Source organism: Chiloscyllium punctatum, chromosome 5 (genome assembly GCF_047496795.1).
Source record: "Chiloscyllium punctatum isolate Juve2018m chromosome 5, sChiPun1.3, whole genome shotgun sequence".
Taxonomy (NCBI): domain Eukaryota; kingdom Metazoa; phylum Chordata; class Chondrichthyes; order Orectolobiformes; family Hemiscylliidae; genus Chiloscyllium; species Chiloscyllium punctatum.
This window is the reverse complement of record NC_092743.1, coordinates 64,825,826-64,847,320: the sequence shown is the minus strand read 5'-3', so window position 1 is coordinate 64,847,320 and position 21,495 is coordinate 64,825,826. Positions and strand designations below refer to the sequence as shown.

At 41.0% G+C, this 21,495-nt stretch overlaps 1 protein-coding gene across 5 annotated transcripts in view; it reads left to right on the top strand.

Annotated features, from left to right (window-relative positions):
- The window catches only part of LOC140477127 (nucleolar protein 4-like), a 343,324-nt gene that overhangs the window by 174,986 nt on the left and 146,843 nt on the right, over positions 1-21,495 (top strand). For all 5 annotated transcript variants that reach the window (XM_072570460.1, XM_072570458.1, XM_072570459.1 and 2 more), the window contains one exon: positions 12,807-13,111. In XM_072570460.1, coding sequence (XP_072426561.1) covers positions 12,807-13,111 — 305 coding nt within the window. The remainder of the gene's footprint in view (positions 1-12,806; positions 13,112-21,495) is intronic.

Below are 21,495 nucleotides of genomic sequence, written 5' to 3'. Positions count from 1 at the left end.
TCCCACTATTGGAGCAGAGGGGGATGTTTTATGTGAGTTGCCCTCATTTTGTCGCATTATATTCCAAATTTTAATTGTGTTTAGTATTAAAGGGTTTTTACATTGATCCGTGATGATTTTCCTCTTGTCTGAAAACAAGAGGTTAATAAATGGGCATTTTACTTGAGAAGCCTCGATGTCCAGCCAGATTGATTGCGGGTCAGACCCAATCGGCTATGTAGCTTAATAGGGAACTTAACTGATATTTCCTAAAATCTGGGAAATCCAATCCTCCCCTTGCCTGTGGAAGCTGTAGCTTCTTCAGCTGAATGAGGGGCCGTCTATGATTCCAGATAAAGGAACCCAACCAGCCATATAATTTACGTAGTGCCAACCTCAGCAGCATCACCGGAAGCATTCTCATAGGGTATAGGAGACGGGGCAGGACATTCATTTTAATTAGTGCTATTCTGCTAAGCCAGGAAATTGGAAGGTCTTCCCATCACTGGAGGTCCTGCCTTATCCTTTCCAGTAAATGGACAAAGTTAGCCTTGTATAACTGACCAAATACTGGGGTAATAAAAATGCCTAAACATAAGAAACCCTCCAGGGACCACCGAAAGGGAAAGTGGGATCCGTCCAATAAGTGGGATATACTAGCAAGGCCACCCATTGGCATAGCTTCCGATTTTGAGAAATTAATTTTATAGCCTGAAAATACACTAAATGTAATAACTTGGATTAAGCGAGGCACGGATATCAAAGGATGACTGAGAAATAGAAGAACATCATCTGCATAAAGGGTAATTTTATGTTTACCTGTACCAATCCTCAGGGCCATTATATTAGGGTCAGCCCATATAGCTTCTGCTAATGGCTCAATTATTAGCATAAATAGCAATGGCGAAATAAGACATCCCTGACAGCAGCCTCTATCCACACTGAAGGTGTCCGAGCCTATCCATTGGTAATCACGACTGCTTTGGGATCACTATACAGTGTTGAGACCCATTTGGTAAACACCTTTCCAACGCCAAATCTTTCCAATGTGTAAAACCAATATGACCATTCAACCCTGTCGAATGCCTTTCCGCGTCTAATGAGACGACTGCTCCTGGTATCTTTCCCTGATGGCAGGCTTGAATCACATTCAAAACCCTTCTAACATTAAGGGCTGTAGATCATCCAATAATAAACCCCATCTGATCCCTCCTTTATGATGTGTGGCAATACCCTTTCTAGCCTCAATGCTAACGTTTTAAAGAGGATTTTAAAATCTACATTTAGCAAGGATATTGGTCTGTATGACGTGCAATCTTCTGGGTCCTTTTTTTTGAAGATGAGAGATATTCGCCTCTTTCAGCGAAGGCGGGAGACAGCCCTGACTGTATGAGTAGTTATACATGTCCATAAGTGGACCAGCCAATATTGCTGTAAATTCTTTATAGAATTCAGCTTGAAAGCCATCTGGGCCAGGCGCCTTACCGCTCTGAAGTTGCCTGATTGCGTCAAGTATTTCTTGGATTGTTAGGGGAACACTCAAGACCGATACCTGTTCTGGAGGTAGGTCCGGATAGGTCAGGTTTTTAAAAAATTACTGCATCCTCCTAGTTCTGTCCTTGCAATCCTGCGATTTATATAAATCAGAATAAAATTGTGTTAAAGATTGCGTTAATCCTTTTATGATCATGAGTCAGAATATCTGTACTTTCCTTGGTAGATGTGATAGTTTGAGGGGCCTTCTTTTTCTTTGTGAGAAATTTTAATTATCTACCAGGTTTATCGCCAAATTCATATAACCTTTGTTTTGCAAATAATATTTCTCTCTTAGCCGTTTGGGTAAGCGTGGTGTTTAGAGCTGCCCTAAGGGCCAAAATCCTTCGTAACTTGATAATAGAAGATCTGACAGCGTATGCTGTTTCAGCCGCTTTTAAGTGAGCTTCAAGCAGATGCTGTTGTTCTCCCTATAATTTTTTCTGGGTCGCTGAGTACGAAATGACCAAACCTTGCGAGTAAGCGTTGATGGTCTCCCACATCATTGATCGGTTGCTCGCCATACCTGAATTAATTTCTAAAAAAGGTTTAAATTCTTGAGAGAAGTACTTTACAAATTTACTATCTTTCATCAGGAAAGGGTCCATACGCCAATGCCAGGGGTATGTCTCATTGTTCCTCACCTTGATTTCCATATATTCAGCAGCATGGTCAGAAATTGCTATACTGCCTATTTACAGGATGATATGGAATTTAAAAAAATCGAGGGGGCAAAAAACATATCAATTCTGGTATGACATTTATGTGGATTGGAGTAAAAAGAAAAATCTCTGCCCTGTGGATGAAGGCATCTCCTGTCTAGATCTGGGAGATACTCCTGCAATACTCTTGGGAATCCTGTCTATTTCTGGATCCATAATACCATTAAAATCTCTCTCTATAATTGTATGACGAGCACCGAGAACCATCAATTTTTAGAAGGCTTCCATTATAAATTTAAAAGGATATGCCAGTGGGCAATACAAATTTAAGATCCCATATTCCTCTCCATTTATAAGGGCTTTAATCAGAACATATCGTCCAGATTCGTCTTTTATCTGATTTAGGATTTTGAAAGGGAAATTCTTCCGGATAAGAATAACAACTCCCCTACTTTTTGAGCTGAAGGAAGAAAAGAAGGCCTGATCAAATCCACCCTGTCGTAATTTCAAGTGTTCTTTATCCAATAAGTGTGTCTCCTGTAGGAGAGCTATATCAACCCTTTTTTTCTTGAGGTTTGATAATTTTTTTTTCCTTTTGACTGGTGAATTACGCCCCTTGACATTCCAGGTTCACCATTTAACCGACTGATTAACCATAATCATCCCGGCAAGTCCGAGACCCCTCGGGAGGGGAAACCCTATCCAGAACATCCTGAGCATAGAGCATATAAAATTCACAAAAGTAAAGGCTCTTTAATACACTCACATCAATATAATAAAAAACTATTTCTAAATAAAAACAATATAAAAAGTATTTAAATGGAGATTTTCCCCCTTGTTCCCAGGGGTGTCACTTCCTTTCCAAATGTCCATCATATCCTCTCCCAATCCTTGACCCACCCTTGACCCAGGTGCCTCTCGGTAGGATGAAGAAAATTCAAATATACTACAGAGCTAGAGTTAATAGTGAGCACCCTACACCCCCCCCCCCCCCACTCAAACCAACACCTGGATATATTTGGTAATGTTAATACCAAGTATAAACATATATAACTATAAAATTACAGCCTCAACAAGTAATAATTGAATATAGTAATTCAAAATAACAGGGGAAAACAACCCCGCTCCTAAAGACAGAAATAAAATAGGATAAGGTACCCACCTCCCCCCATCAACATTAACTAGAACCCCCGGCCTATATATATATATATATATATATAAAAAAGAAGGGGAGAAAATCGTTAAGTAGAGAACAAATAAATAAACCCCTCTCTCCCCCGATGATAATATTAAACAGTAAGGTAAAGAAAGGGATTAATATAAAAAAAGGGGTGTAAACCAGAGTGGGGGGAGAGCAAAACAACATTAATTAACTCTTACAATTTATCTAAGGGAGTCCAAAAATTCCTTGGCCTTTTCCGGTGATCCGAAGTTATACACGAACCCTTCATGGTTAAAACGTAGCATTGCTGGGTAGCACAAGGAGTACTGAATATTTAAGTCCCTTAAATGCTTCTTTGCTTCGTCAAATGCCTTGCTCTTTTGGATCAGAGCTGGGGAAAAGTCCTGGAATAACATAATCTTGGATTCTTTATAAATCATGGCTTGGGGATCTTTCCCAAGATTTCTGGAAGCTTCTAAGAGCATCTGCCTCTCCTTATAGCTCTGCAGCCAGGACAGGACAGGGCGGGGGCACTGGTTCAAGCCGGGCCCGCATATTGCAACCCGGTAGGCCCATTCCACCCTTACCTGGCCTGATCCAGCCTCCAGATTTAAAAGCTGTGGAAGCCACTGTTCGAAAAACGCCGTAAGCTGGCCTGCCTCTTCCTGTTCGGGAAGGCCCAGCAAACGAATATTTTTTCGACGACTTCGATTTTCAAGGTCGTCAATGTGATTCTCTAAGGTCCGGACTTGCTGTTCGAGAGTCCGGACCTGATCCACAGCCAATTCTGCTATAGTCTCGGAGATTGCGGCCTTTAGCTCCACCCCTCTGACTCGACAATCGATTTCCTTGATGTCTCGGTCGTGCTTTTGTAGTGCGGCCAAGAGTGAGTCACATCGGCTCTGGGACTCTTCGATGAAGGCGTTGATCTTTGCATTGAGTTTAGAGATTATTTCTACGAGGCTCGCCACTGTAGGTAAGTCCCCCCGGGTGGCTGCGGGCACCTCTGCTGCAGCTGGGGAGGGTGGGGGAGGGGTTCCTGCCCGCTGAGAACTGCGGGCTCCCTTCCCTTTTGTCATTTTTACAGGAGATTAAATTGTTTAAATTCAGTACTGAGCAACTAATTACATTAAGTAAAAACTATTCTAAATGATTTGGTGAGTGTGGTGGAGGTGGGTGGCCCACTTTGCCCAAGTCTTGGGAGGAGCACTGTAGTCTCAGACTTGCTGGATCGCCACCATCTTGGATCCCTCTCCTACTGCCTTTATTCTCTTCTAAGGATTCACTCGATCTCTGCTGAATATACCTGACATGTGCTTCCTTCTTTTTCTTAACCAAACCCTCAATTTCTCCCGTCATCCAGCATTCCCCATACCTACCAGCCTTTCCTTCACCCTCACAGGAATATAATGTCTCTAGTCTCTTGTTATCTCATTTCTGAAGGTTTCCCATTTTCTCGCCTTTACCAGCGAACATCTGCCCCCAGTGAGCTTTTGAAAGTTCTTTGCCTAATACTATCAAAATTAACCTTCTTCCAGTTCAGACCTTCAGCTTTTAGATCTGGTCTATCCTCTTCCATCACTATTTTACTTTGCCTCGAAAATTAAATGGGCTAGATTTTAAATTCTTCATCAGTGCTTTTGTTGTGAAAGCCCAAAATAAATTTTAACTTGCTTACAAAAGCAAGGCCAGTAGCCTACTTCTGTTATTGAGTATTTTGGATCATGAGTTAGTTTGTCACACTTTCATTTTTGAGTCAGAAAATAACAAAATAAGAAAGAAGAGTAGGAGTAAGTCATTCAGTCCCTCAGCCCACCTTACTATTCAATAATATGTCTGATCTGCTCCAGGCCTCAGCCTTCTTTTGTGCCATAGCTGGCAACTTATGGATATTTCAAAAATCTAGCTACCTCCTCTTTAAATACTTTAAATGATCTAGCCTCCACAAATCTCTGATCTAAAGAATTACAGACACTCACTACCCTCTAAAGAAGAAATTCCTTTGCATGCCAGTTTTATAATTAGTGTTCCCTTATTCTGTAACTATACACGACATCAGCAGTTTTCCTTGAAAAGGAACTTCCTTGGAATCCAGCACATTCTGAAATGTTTATATTTCAACCAATGCTTCCACTATCTCTGTAGCCTCTTCCTTTAATATCCTTGGATGTAGGACATCAAGGACTGGCAACTTATCTACTTTAGTTTAGATTAGAGTGGTGCTGGAAAAGCACAACAGATCAGGCACATCCGAGGAGCAGGAAAGTCGACGTTTCGGGCAAAAGCCCTTCATCAGGCAGGGAGCCTCCATAGTGCAGAGATAAGGGGGGGTGGGTTGGTGGTGGTGGTTGTGGTTGGGGCGGCTGTGGAGAAGATAGCAAAGAGTACAATAGGTGAATGGGGGTGGGGATGGAGGTGATAGGTCAGAGGGGAGGATGGAGTGGATAGTTGGGAAGGGAGATTGGCAGGTAGGACAGGTCGTGAGGACAGTGCTGAGCAGGAAGATTGGAACTGAGGTAAGGTGGGGAGGGGAAATGTGGAAACTGGTGAAGTCCACATTGATACTGTGGGGTTGAAGTGTTCCGAGGCGGAAGATGAAGCGTTCTTCCTCCAGGAGTCGGGTGGTGAGGGAGCAGCGGTGGAGGAGGCCCAGGAACCTGCATGTCCTCGGCAGAGTGGAAGGGGGAGTTGAAATGTTGGGGTTGATTGGTGTGGGTGTCCCAGAGATGTTCCCTGAAGTGTTCTGCGAGAAGGTGTTCACTCTCCCCCATGTAGAGGAGACCGCATCGGGAGCAATGGATACAATAAATGACATTGGTGGATGTGCAGGTGAAACTTTGGATGTGGAAGGCTCCTTTGGGGCCTTGGATGGTGGTGAAGGAGGAGGTATGGGCACAGGTTTTGCAATTCTTGCGGTGGCAGAGGTGGGTGCCAGGACAGGAGGGTGGGTTGTAGGGGGGTGTGGACCTGACCAGGTAGTCATGGAGGGAATGGTCTTTGCAGAAAGCTGATAGGGGTGGGGAGGGAAATATATCTCTGGTGGTGGGGTCTGTTTGGAGGTGGCGGAAATGTCTGTGGATGATACGGTTTATGCGAAGGTTGGTAGGTTGGTAAATGAGGACCAGGGGATTCTGTTCTTGTTACAGTTGGAGGGGTGGGGTTTGAGAGCGGAGATGTGAGATGTGGATGAGATGCGTTGGAGGGCATCTTCAACCACGTGGGAAGGGAAATTGCAGTCTCTAAAGAAGGAGGCCATCTGGTATGTGTTGAACTGGTCCTCCTGGGAGCAGATACAGCGGAGGCGGAGGAATTGGGAATAAGGGATGGCATTTTTGCTGGAGGTAGGGTAGGAAGAGGTGTAATCCAGGTAGCTGTGGGAGTCGGTGGGTTTGTAAAAAATGTCAGTGTCAAGTCGGGTCGTCATTAATGGAGATGGAGGGAGGTGTCAGAGATGGTCCAGATGAATGGACCACTGAACGGACCCCACCACCAGAGTTATATATTTCCCTCCCCATCCCTATCAGCTTTCTGCAAAGACCGTTCCCTCCGTGACTACCTGGTCAGGTCCACACCCCCCACAACCCACCCTCCCATCCTGGCACCCTACCCTGCCACAGCAGGAATTGCAAAACTTGCACCCATACCTCCTCCTTCACCTCCATCCAAGGCCCCAAAGGAGCCTTCCACATCCATCAGAGTTTCATCTGCGCATCCAATGTCATTTACTGTATCCGTTGCTCCCGATGCGGTCTCCTCTACATGGGGGAGAGTGGACGCCTTCTTGCAGAACACTTCAGGGAACATCTCTGGAACACCTACACCAATCAACCCCACCAATCAATCCCCAATGTTTCAACTCCCCACTCCCACTCAGCCGAGGACATACAGGTCCTAGACCTCCTCCACTGCCGCTCCCTCACCACCCGACTCCTGGAGGAAGAACGCTTCATCTTCCGCCTCGGAACACTTCAACCCCAGGGCATCAATGTGAATTTCATCAGTTTCCTCATTTCCCCTCCCCCCACCTTACCTCAATTCTAACCTTCCAGCTCAGCATTGTCCTCATGACCTGTCCTACCTACCAATCTCCCTTCCCTCCTTTCCGCTCCACCACCCCCACTGACCTATCATCTCCCCCCCCCCCCCCACCCTACATACCTGTCCACCCTGAAGGCTCCCTGCCTCCATTCCTGATGAAGGGCTTTTGCCCAAAATGTTGTTTTTCCTGCTCCTCGGATGCTGCCTGACCTGCTGTGCTTTTCCAGCACCACTCTAATCTAAACACTGGTTTCCATCATCTCCAGTCTTCACTTCTGCCTAACTTATCTACTTTACTCTCATTGGTTTGTCAAACACTCTGTCCCTCATGATTGAGACTGTTACAAAATGTTTCCATTATTAGCACCTTGCTTATCTTATTTTTGGATTTTTAAAATTACCGATGCAAAATTTAGGTTTAAATGACCTGTTATATGTTATTAATTCCCCCCATTGAGTTTTCCAAGAGTCTTGCACTTTTTTTTAGTTTCTCTTTTTAGAAATCAGTAGGAGGACTTGCTGTTTGTTTTTGTATTTCTTACCAATTTACTTTCACCATCAATTCTCTCCCTCTGTATTACATTTTCGATTATCTGCTGCTGGTTCCAAAAGAATACCCAATATTTTGACCTGTCACTAGATTTTGCCATTTTGTATGCATTTTTGTTTTGTATGCTAACTGACTGCCCTTGCTAATGCTGTGTGGTTCATTTCTTAAGTAGTCCTTATTTTTGACTGGAATAATTTTTTACTGAGCATAATATCTGCTTAAATGTCTGCTACTGCTCCTCCATTGACGTCCCACTTTTTCTGTTTTCCCAGCTCACTTGAGACAACTCTTTCTTGATACCTCAGTAACTGCCCTTATTTAAGTTAGAACATAGAACATAGAACATAGAACATAGAACAATACAGCACAGAACAGGCCCTTCGGCCCACGATGTTGTGCCGAACTTCTAACCTAGATTAAGCACCCATCCATGTACCTATCCAAATGCCGCTTAAAGGTCGCCAATGATTCTGACTCTACCACTCCCATGGGCAGCGCATTCCATGCCCCCACCACTCTCTGGGTAAAGAACCCACCCCTGACATCTCCCCTATACCTTCCACCCTTCACCTTAAATTTATGTCCCCTTGTAACACTCTGTTGTACCCGGGGAAAAAGTTTCTGACTGTCTATCTATTCCTCTGATCATCTTATAAACCTCTATCAAGTCACCCCTCATCCTTCGCCATTCCAACGAGAAAAGGCCGAGAACTCTCAACCTATCCTCGTACGACCTACTCTTCATTCCAGGCAACATCCTGGTAAATCTTCTCTGCACCCTCTCCAAAGCTTCCACATCTTTCCTAAAGTGAGGCGACCAGAACTGCACACAGTACTCCAACTGTGGCCTAACCAAAGTCCTGTACAGCTGCAACATCACTTCACGACTCTTGAATTCAATCCCTCTGCTAATGAAAGATAATACTCCATAGGCCTTCTTACAAACTCTATCCACCTGAGTGGCAACCTTCAAAGATCTATGTACATAGACCCCAAGATCCCTCTGTTCCTCCACCTGACTAAGAACCTTACCATTAACCCTGTATTCCGCATTCTTATTTGTTCTTCCAAAATGGACAACCTCACACTTGGCAGGGTTGAACTCCATCTGCCACTCCTCAGCCCAGCTCTGCATCATATCTAAGTCCCTCTGCAGCCGACAACAGCCCTCCTCACTGTCCACAACTCCACCTATCTTCGTATCATCTGCAAATTTACTGACCCACCCTTCGACTCCCTCATCTAAGTCATTAATAAAAATTACAAACAGCAGAGGACCCAGAACTGATCCCTGCGGAACTCCACTTGTAACTGGGCTCCAGGCTGAATATTTACCATCTACCACCACTCTCTGCCTTCGACCGGTTAGCCAGTTTTCTATCCAGTTGGCCAAATTTCCCTCTATCCCATGCCTCCTGACTTTCTGCATAAGCCTACCATGGGGAACCTTATCAAATGCCTTACTAAAATCCATGTATAGCTCGGGGTCGCGTAACTATTTGTGGACATTAATTTGAGACCTGAGTTGCTCTGCCTCAAACTGAATTTGGAATTCTACCGTGCTGTCATCACTGCCCTCTAGACGATCCATAACAATGAATTTTCTTATTAATCCTACCTCATTACACATTAGTGGATTTAAAATTGCCTGTTCTTGGGTAGGTTGTGCAACATACTTCTGTAAGGAGCAATCTCTGATGCACTCAAGAAATTCATTGTCTACGTTGCCTTTATCTATCTGATTTGTCTGGTCAATATGCAGATTAAAAATAATCCATGATAATTGTAGTGCTGTTCTTACACACCTCCATTACTTGTGGATTCATACTTTCTCCTACAGTGCAGCACCTTTTTGAAAGCCATAAATGACTCCCACTCATGACTTCTTTCCCTTGCCATTCCTTATTTACACCCAATCTGATTCTATATCATGATCTGTTGCAACTATACACACCACCTCCATTCTGATACCTTTATTAATAAAGCTATTACACCTCCTTATGCCATCAACTTACCTATCTTGTTTCAAATGCTGCATGCATTCAGTTAAAGAACCTCAAGGTCTGACTTTTTACCATTATTAATCTGTCCGGTTCTAATTTCTTCTGCAACCTTCTGGGTACATTTGCTGACTCTTCCTGTCACATGTTGATGATTGTTCATCTCTTCACTACACATCCGTGCTGTCGTTTTTTTTTTGATTTTTTTAAACTTCCTTTGAATTGAAGATTTCCCCCCCCCCCCCAACCTCCACTAATTAACTAAAAACTGTCCCTATAATCCTTGTTTTATGATCATCCAGGACAGAGGTCTCAGTATAGTTCTAATTAATCCCATCCCAATAGAACAGCTCTTTCTTTTCTCAACACTGATATTAGTGCCCCATGATTTAGACCTTATTTGTCCCACACCACTCTTTGAACCATGCTTTTACCTCTCCAATGTTATTCACCCTTAGCCAATTTTCAGAAGACTGTAATTTCAAATTTTACACCAGGGCACAGAAATTAAGGCTGGCAATTCAGTGCAGTACAAGGAGTGAGGCACGAAACTGAGGCCCTACTTGCCTCCAGATGGATGTAGACTATCCTGTAGCACACTTTTGAAGAACAGAGGAGTTATCCATACATCCTGGCCAATGTTTATCCGTCAATTAATATCACAAAAAACAGATTATCTTATAATTTTTATGCTTGCAATGTAGAAATATTCACCTGTGTTTCCTGCAGTACAATGTAAACTATACTTGAAAAGTACTCAATTGGCTGTACAATGTTTTGGGATAATGCTTCCTTTACAAGGACATTTGGACAATGCACATTGTTGCTAAATGTTGAAACAATGTAAAAAAATTGGAATGAAAGGTATTAAATTTAGGAGCACCTCTCCTTCCATAGAATTCCAAGCTTCTCCTTTGTGAACATGTTCCCTTTCTGTTAATGTGAGGGGCCAGGATTATGAAATTGGAAATAAATCACACAGGTTATAATCCAAAAGCTTTGGTCCAGATATTCCATGATACTTTCCTGTAATTTCTACAGAAGTTGTTGTAACCTCAATAGAAAAGAACATAACTGGCAGAAAGTTGAGTTTGCACAATGCAGCGGGAGTTCACCAGTCTCCCAATGAGTTAATGACAAGAGATGAGGTAGATCATTCAAGGAGATTCATGGCTACTTTTTTGCATTGAGATAAATTTAGTGCCAAATTCAAAGAAGTTGTTGCATTGAATCTCACTCGATTCAGTATAGTACCTCAGAAACTAAGATGAGCAATAATATCATAATGCTAATTATGGGACAAGTTATTTTGTAACTCTTACTTATTTTAAGCGTGTTGACCTCCATAAATAAATGGCTGAAGGGACCACACACAGCAATCTGTTGCCTTTCAAACTCTGGTACAATGTTGCAAATGTGTAGAAATACACAACTGTAACATTATTACATGGAGGTTGCCTACTAGTTAGTTCCTGGTTGCTGTGTAAGATATCCCTTTAGTTTAATTCATATCGGTCTCAATTTTTGAGCGTTGCTATTTGTAAGGCTATTAAACTAACTAAATTAGATCTATTAGCCTCATGGCTTGCATGTTGTTTTAGAATAATAGTGATATATATTCCGTGTTTTAATAATAGTAAAAAATGAACATCAAATATCAGGAGCAGATATGGGGTCGAGTCCAGAGACAGGTGGGAAGAAAACATAATACAGCCAATAATGATGTCAGTTTGCTGTTACTATTCTGGTGATTATGGAGAGGAAAGATGGTACTCATCAATCTACCTGGTATATATACAGAGGAACCTTGATTATCTGAATGACCTGGGTGGGGAATATTTTGTTCAGATACTCAAATGTTCAGATGATCGAATGTTTGGATATCACAGTTTAGCCAAGTATTGGGACCTTGCGATCTTGTTCGGATAATCCAAATTCGGATACTCGAGATTTTTCTGTATTGGCTTTGTTAACAAGATCTTGTGAAAAGGCATGTTGTCAGTGCATTAAGATCCAGTTTGAAGTACTCTTTTTCAGTCGAAAACCAGAGGGAGATTGGGGAATCTCCATTCAAAGCCTTGATAGATTTTTATGGCAAGCCTCATTACATCCCACTAGCTCACTACTCATCCACAAAGGTAGTGAGAGGCAGCAGGCTAAATTCAGGCAAATCAAAATTGAATGATTTTAAAGCCTCTTGTAGTGCACTGGCAGTGTGGGCCAGGAGACCTGGGTTCACGACCCACCTGCTCTAAAGGTGTATAATAAAATCTATGAACAGGTTGATTGGAAAATGTAAAGAAAGACAAATAATAGTTAAGAACTGCAAAAAGTGAATATGAAAAGAATGTTGAGGGTCTGCCACGAGCACTGAGCTAAGTCCTTTGCGTTGAGTTGGAGAGGGTGGAATATGGTGACTATTCTCCAGCAAGGACTTGGGAGGATACTAAGCAGCAGTCTTTCCTTGTGGACCTCACAGAAGCACTACATAAATAGGCATGAAACAAACATAGTAGAGGCAAAGTTGGTGAGCAATGCCCCATACCTGGGGGATGTGCACTACCAAATTGGTATATATTAACTTCCAAAAATACTGGAAAGTTAACTTAGCATCTATCAATAATTGGAGGAAAATTTATTATCCATACAGTAAATGCACACTACTTTGAGTTGGAAATTTTAAAAAGCATAAATTTTTAATGTGGATAAGCTTATTGAAATTATTGACATCAATACAAAATTCTTTTCTCGCTAAGTTTCAATCCCATGATTTTTAATTGTACCTCGTGCTGTTTGACCAAGAGAACTTCAACTGATGTTGCAGAAAATTAACGTTTGGATCAGTTAAAACTTCCTAAAATCTAGCACTTTTGTCTTTACAGAAGATTCATCTGTGGAGTGTTTCAATGGAAATGAGAACTTGATGCTTAATTCTGGTGCTGCAGAGGCAGGTCACTGCGGGGAGATGTATGCAAGTATGGGAGACATTAATGGTAACGGCACAGCCAATTCAGACCACATTGCTGGCCAGGATGAGCAACCAATAAACCTCAGTGACAGTCCTCTTTCAGTCCAGATAACACCAGATTATGGCACAGAAAACAGCAGTAATGGAAGAAGAAATCGCATGAAATACACAGTTACTGACATTAAACTGGAACGAGATTCAAGAGATTTGGGAAGTAAGGTAAGAAATTATTGGATATTGCAACAAAGTTTAGTTTCAGAAGTTGTGATATGTTAGCGATTCCACCACATCTACAAGAAAAAAATCAGTCTTCCAGCAGGTATTCAAAAACAAGTATAACCTTTAAAATTTTTCTGAGGAGAAAGGATACAGCAACGGAATTGAATTTTTTAACATATCTGTTTTACTTTGAAGATTTGAAAAAATCTAGTTTAATTTCTTTTAGGTGTTGGTATTTTCATGATAACCGTTTGCATTCAGTCTGAAGAATTTAGATAGAAAATTATGGTTTGTTTCCGGATTTTTAAGACTACTTGGAATCATAGTCATAGGGCTGTACAGTGTGGAAACAGACTCCTCAGTTCAACTTGTCCATTCCATCCAGAGATCCTAAATTAATCTAGTCCAATTTGCCAGCATTTGGCCCATATCCCTCTAAACCCATCCTAATCGTATATCCATCCAGATGGCTTTTAAATGTTGTAATTGTACTAGCCTCCACAATTTCCTCTGGCAGCTCATTGCATACACACACCACCCTCTGTGTGAACATGTTGTTCCCCCCTCTCACTATAAACTTATGCTCTCTAGTTTTAGACCCCCCCCCCCCCCCCCACCCTGAGGAAAAGACTTTAGCTATTCACTCTATTTATGCCCACATGATCTTATAAACCTTTATCATGTCACCCCTCAGCCTCTGACTCGCCAGGTGAAATAGCTCCAGCCTCTCCCTGTAGCTCAAACCCCCCAACCCTGACAACATCCTTGTAATTTTTTCTAAACCCTTTCAAGTTTCACAACATCCCTCCAATAGCAAGGAGACCAGAATTGAATGCAATATTCCTGCTGTCTACACCTGATATATGATTCCTTCTTTTTCTTGACCAAAACCACAATTTCTGTAGTCATCCAGCATTCTGTATACATACCAGCCTTGCCCTTCACCCTCACAGAAACATACTGTCTCTGGACTCATTATCTAATTTTTGAAGGCTTCCTATTTTCCAGCCTGAGAGTATTGTTCTGCTATTTGCATGATGGTGTATTTTGTAAATGCTTCCATGACTGTATCTCTATTTATTTGCACCAATAGTGGAATGTTTAGACTTGAATTGTTAGTTTCACTCATAATTTTCAGCCAAAAGAACTTTTCAAGATCACTCGATACTCTATCCTTAAATTTACTGTCATTTGTATCAGCATGTCAGCTTTCCGTATGAACATCAGAAAATAAATGATCAGTGGAAATGTAAAGTACCTTTCTTTTTTCGCATCAGAGGCAAAATTTAAAAATAAACTCCTGGCAGTTCAGTGAGTTTATAGAGTTAAATAGTTAAATTGGACAGAGCAGGAAGGTCCCAGATGTATTCGCTGTTTTGCTACTTTACTACTTTACTATTGTATTACCAAAGCATCTTTGGAGCTGAGAGCGTGGAGGTTGAGGTGGAATTGGTCAGAATTTGCTCCCTGTTACTAACCTGGTGTTTCTGCTGGAAGATGGGCTCTCAACTCTGGTTGGACATTGTCCTGGAAATTTCATTACATGCCCCCAAGCTCCTGTCATTGGTCATTAAATGTGTCCATTCTTGTGATACACTACTTTCTTTCCCCTATCAATTTGGGAGACAACAAACTACATTTGATAATTCTTGATTGTCAGCTGAAGAAAATTTGTCATTTCCAATATTTTCATAAAAGAAATGTATTCAAATAGTTTTTTAAAAAATCTAATTTTAAAAAATTGATGACTCCTGAAGTGTTGACCATGAGATTTTTTTTTCATTTCTGGAAACTCAAGGGCAGCCCTGAAAAGTCTGGTAGAATGTGAGTGAGAACTCAATGGGATTGAATATACAAGCCTTTCTGGTCATTTCACAATGAACAAGAAGTGAAAGCTTTCAGGCAAGGTTGAGGGAAAACAAATAACTAAGCAAAATCTAAATAGTTGCTTCGGGTCATCATTTACCATACCTAAAACTTCATTTTGAAGGAGGAATTGAAATATACCCATGACAAAGTGCAAGCTTAAGAAAATGAGACTTTGTTCTTCTGAAGCCAAAGCTTCCAGTTTAAATGAAGTACAGTGAGTTCAAGAGATGCTAGATTTTATACTGACAAACTACAAAATTATTAATTTCTGTAGGATTAATGACATTTGCTAGATTTTTGCGGAATTGTGGGAACTCTGTAGATCTTTGAAAATGGCAGGTGAGACCCGATTGCAAGATTTTTGCCCCATTCTGGTTGCCCTCAACTTTGACTTGACTATCTGCACCTAGATAACTCCATTTGTTGTTGTAGGTATCTCTTAGCTCTCTGCCATTGACCCCTTGCCAATTCATGACACTTCCATGATCATTTGCACAATATATAGTCGGTATATATCCAACGAACCCTACAGTAGCTATGGCTAAGAAAAACCACTCCAAGTTTTTTTTTAATAGTTGTTACTACAAGCCTGTAAAACAGTCAATGAACTGGGCCTTGAAAGTATGAATAATGGAAATTATAAGTACTTAAATGCCTCTATCTTTTATAAATAGCATTTAGTCATTGACAAAACAGATCTAGGAGAAAAAAATGCAAGGCTTTTATTCGAGCACTTTCTTTTTCTGATGAACACTGTTTCAACAGAGGAAACCCTTATTTGAGAATGTGGGCTTTGAGCCCTTCAAAAGTAAAAATCCAACCATTGCAACTGCAAGGTACAATCTTTGTTCTATCTAAATTGGAAGGTGAAGAAAAGAAGATAAATGTTCAGATCTTCATGAAATAAGGAACTCAATTTTACATAAAGATTATAATAAATACAGAATGAATTCTTAAGGAGAATACATAGAAGATATTTAGCTTTGTATGAAATTTGGATTTTGTAAATGTGATGGTATGTAGGGAGATACAGAAAAATTATTTTTTGGAACTGCAAATTGATGGTGCTAGGACTTTCTGAAGGCTTTTGTGTCCCTTTGTTTTAAAAGAAATCTGAATATTGATATGAGGCAATATGTGAGGAAATAGGAATAAATATTGTTTGGTAAAGGTCACTCTTGGCATGTGAATGGTTGTGAGCAACTTCCTTGAAATTAAATAAATAAAGTGCAAAATTTTACAGTCCCCCACTATCAGGTTGACAGGTGGATGGTTGTAAAATTCACAAAGCACCTTTCTTACCTTGAAACAGTCTTCAATTTTGTGGGATGGATGGGGTAGGCGGGCCTATTACTCCAAAGAAGAGGTGAAGGTTGTCTTCAAGATCATGGTCAAGTGGAACTCTCAGTGACTGCTGGATATTTGTTTGAACTCCGTGACTGCTGGATATATGCTTGAACTCTTGGTAACTGCTGGATATATGTTTGAACATACAGTGACTGCTAGATATCTGCTTGAACACTTGGTGACTACTGGATATATGTTTGAACATGAAATCCATAGCTTCAGTACAGACCATCAATGCCAAAGTGAAAAGGAGAGGCAGTACTTTAACCTCACTGCATGTAGTTTGTCATTTCAAGCAGAAAGGGAGGTACAGGCACGCACTCACAGGAAAAAGGAGTAAGACCATAAGACATAGGAACAGATTTTAGGCCATTCAGCCCATTGAGTCTGCTCCGCTATTAAATAATTTCTGATCCGATTCTCAACCCCATTAGGACATAGAACATAGAACATTACAGTACAGGCCCTTCGGCTCTCGGTGTTGTGCTGTCCTGTCATACTAATCTGAAGCCCATCCCACCTACATTATTCCATGTACATCCATTTGCCTGTCCAATGATGACTTAAATGCACTTAAACTTGGTGAATCTACTACCGATGCAGGCAAAGCATTCCATACTCTTACTACTCTCTGAGTAAAGAAACTACTCTGACGTCTGTCTTATACCTATCTCCCCTCACTTTAAAGTTGTGTCCCCTCGTATTTGCCATCCCCATACTTGGAAAAAGGCTCTCCCTGTCCACCCTATCTAACCCTCTGATTATCTTATATGTCTGTATTAAGTCACCTCTCAACCTTCTCTCTGACAAGAACAGACTCAAGGCCCTCAGCCTTTCCTCGTAAGACATACCTTCCATACCAGGCAACATACTAGTAAATCTCCTCTACACCCTTTCCAAAGCTTCTACATCCTTCTTATAATGCAGTGACCAGAACTGTACACAATACTCCAAGTGTGGCCGTACCAGAGCTTTGTACATATGCAGCATAACCTCCTGGTTCTGGAACTCAATCCCTCTATTAATAAAGGCCAAAACACTGTATTCCTTCTTAACAACCCTGTCAATCTGGGTGGCAACTTTCTGGGATCTGTGTACGTGGACACCGAGATCTCTCTGCTCATCTGCACTCCCAAGAATACTATCATTAGCCCAGTACTTTGCATTCTGATAACTCTGGCCAAAGTGTATCACCTCACACTTGTCCACATTAAACTCCATTTGCCACCTCTCAGCCCAGCTCTGCATCCTATCTATGTCTCTCTGCAACCTACTACATCCTTCGTCACTATCCACAACTCCACCAACCTTAGTGTCGTCTGCAAATTTACTAACCCACCCTTCTAAGCCCTCATCCAGGTTATTTATAAAAATGACGAACAGTAGTGGACCCAACACCAACCCTTGCGGTACGCCGCTAGTAACTGGACAGCAAGATGAACATGTTCCACCAACTACAACCCCTCTGTTTTCTTTCATTCAGCAAGCCAATTACTGATTCAAACTGTTATATCTCCCACAATCCCATTCCTCCGCATTTTGTATAATAGCCTACTGAGGGGAACCTTATCGAACGCCTTGCTGAAATCCATAAACACCACATCAACCGGTTTACTCTCATCTACCTGTTTGGTCACTTTGTCAAAAAACTCAATGAGATTCGTTAGGCACGACCTACCCTTCACAAAACACTGCTGACTATCCTTGATCAGATTATTCTTTTCTAGATGGTTATAAATCCTACCTCCTGCTTTCTCCCCGTAACCCTTGGTCCCTTTAATACTCAAGAACCTATCTATCTCAGTTTTAAATATACTCAATGACTTGGCGTCCACAGCCTTCTGTGGTAATGAATTCCATAGTTTCACCACTCTCTGGCTGAAGAGGTTTCTCCCTATGTCCGTTCTGAAAGGTCTTCCCTTCACTCTAAGGTTGTTTCCTTGAGTCTTAGTCCCTCCTAACAATGGAAACGTCTTACTGGCGTCTACTCTGTCTAGGCTATTCAGTAAGTACTGTACTCTCTATGTTTCAATTAAATTTCCCTCTCATCCTTCTGAACTCCATTGATTATAGACCTAGAGTCCTCAAACATTCCTCATATGTTAGGCTTTCCATTCATGAGACCATTCGTGCGAACTGTCTCTGAACACACTCTCGGGCCAGTACATCCTTCCTGAGATATGGGGCCCAAAACTGCGCACAATACTTCAAATGTGGTCTGACCAGAGCCTTATAGAGCCTCAGAAGTACATCCCTGCTTTTCTATTCAATCCTCTCAAAATAAATGCCATCATTGCATTTGCCTTCCTAACTACTGACTCAACCTGCAAGTTTACCTTGAGAGACTTCTGACCTAGAAGTTCCAAGCCTCTTTGCACTTGAGACTTTTGAATTTTCTCCCCATTTGGAAAATAGTCCAAGCCTCTATTCTTCCTACCAAAGTGCATGACCTCACACTTTCCCACATTGTACTCCATCTGCCACTTTTTTGCCTACTCCCCTAACCTGGCCAAATCCTTCTGCAGGTTCCCTGTCTCCTTAATGATACTTGTCCCTATACCTATCTTTGTATCATCTGTAAACTTAGCCATAAAGCCCTCCGTTCCTTCAGCTAGATTGTTAATGTATAAAGTGAAAAGTTGTGGTCCCAACACCTTGCAGAACACCACTTGTCACTGGCTGCCATCCTGAGAAGGACCCTTTTATGTCTGCTCTCTGCCAGGCAGCTTCTATCCATGTTAGCATCTTACCTCTAACACCATGGGTCCTTATCTTGCTCAGTAGCTTCCTATGTGGCACCTTGTCAAAGGCCTCCTTGAAGTCCAGGTAGATAACATCCATTGATTCTCCTTGTTCTAACCTATTCGTTACTTCAGCTAGAACTTTAATTCAGGACATTTCAGCAGTTCCCTGTCTCCTCAACTCCTTTTTCCAATGACCCCAGTATGCCAGGTTATTCCAGTATGGTATTCCTCCATCAGTGCATGTAGGCCCTGCATGACCATAGGACACCTATCTAACTCATCGCAGCCAGCAGGGCAAACTAGTCAGCTTTCTGACTCTACCTCAGTTGTGAATGTTGGCTATCACATAGATGCAGCAATAAGTTAAGATAGAAGACAGGATTACTTTCAACTTGTTCACACTGACTTGCTATTCCATAACTCTGAAACCTATTTCATATCCTCAGATGAAACAATAACTTACTATAAAAACTTATCCTCATCTTGAATACTGCATTCACTGATGCTAACTGCCTGTCCTGTCCTTGCTGTGCTTGCTCCTTTCCAAACAAGACATCTGTTACAGTCGAGGTTGGAGAAGTGCACTGTCTTTTTTCTGGTTCCACTATGCCAGTGTCACATCATATTTAAATGTTTCACCTAGTAATTGATATCGCGAAATACATAGTTTGTATTGGTTTGTTTATAATTGTTGACTTTTTTTAAAAGCCAATTTTCTTTAATAATCAACAAACTTAATGATTTGTTATAAAGACAAAGCATATTCACCAAAGATGCACTACTAATTAGCACACGATTTGAAATATGGTACTGTACTTTATTACCAATCCTTCTAAATAACTAGGCACAGCCATTTGATAAAGAAAAATAAAGAAATCGTTTAAAAAGACCTCATGATAAAGGAAAGATAAGAAATGAAATGATCCCAATTACTATGGGTTTGGCGTCCTGATACACATTGACACTTGTCCCTAGACCCGTATGGTTGTCACTGGGATCTTTTTCAGAAGCAGCCTATCCCAATCTCCTTAAATCTTCTTTGATCATCCTCAAAATACACATCTCCACCTAGTTTGTATCACCTACAAAGTTGCATTTGGTCTTCAAGTTATTGATACAAATTGTGAACGGCAAGCAATCAAGTACTCGATTTTTAGACCCGACTAGTGATCACAATCTGCAAATTTAAGAATGGGCCATTTACTTCTAATCTGTTTTTTTTAAAGTAACCAATCCACAATGCATGCCTGTACATTACCTCCTATTCTGTGTCCTATAATTTTGTTTACTTCTTTGGGACTTTATTGACCATCTATTGATTGCTCTTTATTTAAACTGCTAGTAATATCTGACAAATATTGTAGCCAGTTGGTCAAACATGATTGCCTTTTATAAATCTAAGTTGACTGTACCCAATTAGATAATTTATTTTCCAAGCGCTTGGTTATAAAGTAGATCCTCTAAAGTAGATCCTAGTACTTTTCCTACTCCTGATGCCAGGCAAACAGGTGTCTTGTTTCCGGTTTTCTTTGCCCTCCTTTTCAAGCTATCTGGTTGCATTTGCAACCTTCCTGTCTGCAGAGATCATTCCAGAATCTGTAGCATAATAAAATCTGTTCACCAATGCATCCACTGTGTCTATACAGGCCTGTTTCAAAACTCTGAGATGTTGATCATCTGGTCTCATTGTCAATCTTCAGTACTATTAATTTTTTGAATAATACTTTTTTTTTGATAATATTAAATTATTTCAGTTCCTTATTCTCACTTGTAATGATTTAGCTTCTGTGAAGCTTCCCCATTAAAAATTCTCTTGTCTCTGCCTGTAATGGGCCAACCTTTGTCTTTGCTAATTGTTTCCTTTTTAGGCACCTATAGGAGCTTTTACAGTTTGTTTTTATGTTAAAGCTAGTTGACATTCATATGCTCTTCTCTCTTGCTTTGTTAGTTTCTTGGTCATCGATTGCTGAATTTGAGTTAGTCCAACTGCAACTTTTTTTGCAACTTAATAAGCCTCCGACTTCAATCTTATACAATCTCTAACTTCTTGTTAGCCATAGTTGACTCAATTTTCCTGTTGACATTCCATTGAAAATAATTGTCAAAAAATTTCACTCGCCGGCAGTTAAGACACATGCATAATGTTACCCTATTGACTGAACTCCACTAATTGAAGGAAGTATAATAATGGATTACATATTTCTCCAAATCTTCAACTCAGATTTTTAGGAGGAGAAAAATCAGCTTCATATATTTTATATGTCCAATATCAAAGTCAAATACCCACCTATTCTCTTTCATTTTCAAATTTGCAAAGCTCCTGTCTCCCTTTAATTTGTTGTCAACTGAGTAATTTATGTCCCCTGAACATAGATTCTAACAGTTTTCATGAACTGCTGGTGATTAACTGCTGATTAATTCAAA